The 1,248-nt window shown below is 72.7% G+C and overlaps 1 protein-coding gene across 2 annotated transcripts in view; it reads left to right on the top strand.

The window, feature by feature from the left end:
* Window positions 1–105: 105 nt before the first annotated feature.
* Window positions 106–1,248, top strand: part of RASGRF2 (Ras protein-specific guanine nucleotide-releasing factor 2) — a 126,073-nt gene continuing 124,930 nt past the window's right edge. For both annotated transcript variants that reach the window (XM_010578069.1, XM_010578068.1), the window contains exon 1: window positions 106–390. In XM_010578069.1, the coding sequence (XP_010576371.1) occupies window positions 106–390 (285 nt within the window). The remainder of the gene's footprint in view (window positions 391–1,248) is intronic.

Here is a 1,248-nt window from a genome sequence, read left to right as displayed (position 1 = left end):
TGCCGGCGCCCATGAAGCGCTGCCGCGGCGCGGCAGAGCCGGTGCCGGCGCGGTGAGGCTGGCCTGCCGCCGGGGGGGTGGGGGGGCTGCGAGCTGCCGGCCACCATGCAGAAGAGCGTGCGGTATAACGAGGGTCATGCCCTGTACCTGGCGCTGCTGGCCCGCAAGGAGGGCACCAAGCGGGGCTACCTGAGCAAGAAGACGGCGGAGACCAGCCGCTGGCACGAGAAGTGGTTCGCCCTCTACCAAAACGTGCTCTTCTACTTCGAAGGCGAGCAGAGCGCCCGGCCCGCCGGCATGTACATGCTGGAGGGTTGCAACTGCGAGAGGGTGCCGGCCCCCAAAAGCTGCGCGGCCGGCAGCGCCAAGGATGCTGCGCTGGACAAGCAGGTACCGCCGCGCCCTCGGGCTGCGGGGGGAGGGGGGGGAGAGGCCGCCCCGGCCTCGGCAGCGGGATGGGAGGGAGGGAGGAGGGCGAGGAGGCCGGGCAGGAGCAGCGCCCCGGCCGTCGGGGCGCTGGGGCCGCCTCCCCTCGCGTCCCTCCGGGAGGGTGGCGGTGGCCGCCCGCCCCCGGTCCCCCGGCGGGGAGGTCCAGCCGCTCCCGCAGCAGCAGCCGCTCGCAAAGTCGCAAGGCCCGCGGCTTTCCCGTCCCGTCTAATGACTCTTCTTCCTTCCTCCCTGGCCCTCTTTTTCCTCCCCCAGTGCCTGCGCGCCTTTATCTCAGTAGGGTGCGCGGAGCGCGGCATCTCGCACGCCGGGCGTTTATTCACCTCGATGCCGACGCTTGTGTCACACAGCCACACGTTTCCCACCAGACTCGGCAAACGGGGGGGGGGGGGGCGAGGGTCCGGAGTACCCCAGCGGCGCAGGAGGCCTCTAAGGGGCGGCTGAGCCGGCCCGCGGGGCAGCCGTGGGGCCGCTGCCTCCCTCAGCGATGCCGTGGGGGGCAGCGGGGTCTCGGCTCTCCCCGGGGGACCCCTGCGAGAGCCGGGCCGGTGGCTGGGAGGCAAGAGCGAGCGTGTGCCCCGGTTCGCAGCCCCGCGCCTTGCGCCGCTCGGCGGGTTCTTGGCCGGGCGGGTGTCGTGAGGCCGGTGGTGGTCGCGATAGAGACGATGGCGCAGAGCTCCAGCCAGGTCTTGCGTGGCTCTCACCCGGCCAAGGGCGCTGACGGCTTCGGTGGGGTTCGTCCCCGGGAGGGTGACGGTTCATAAGGCGTGAACTGCCAAATCCCACCCCCCCCCCGCCCCC

This window comes from Haliaeetus leucocephalus, unplaced genomic scaffold (assembly GCF_000737465.1).
Source record: "Haliaeetus leucocephalus isolate CR32 unplaced genomic scaffold, Haliaeetus_leucocephalus-4.0 Scaffold598, whole genome shotgun sequence".
NCBI classification, from domain to species: Eukaryota; Metazoa; Chordata; class Aves; order Accipitriformes; family Accipitridae; genus Haliaeetus; species Haliaeetus leucocephalus.
This window is presented reverse-complemented; position numbering and strand designations above follow the sequence as displayed.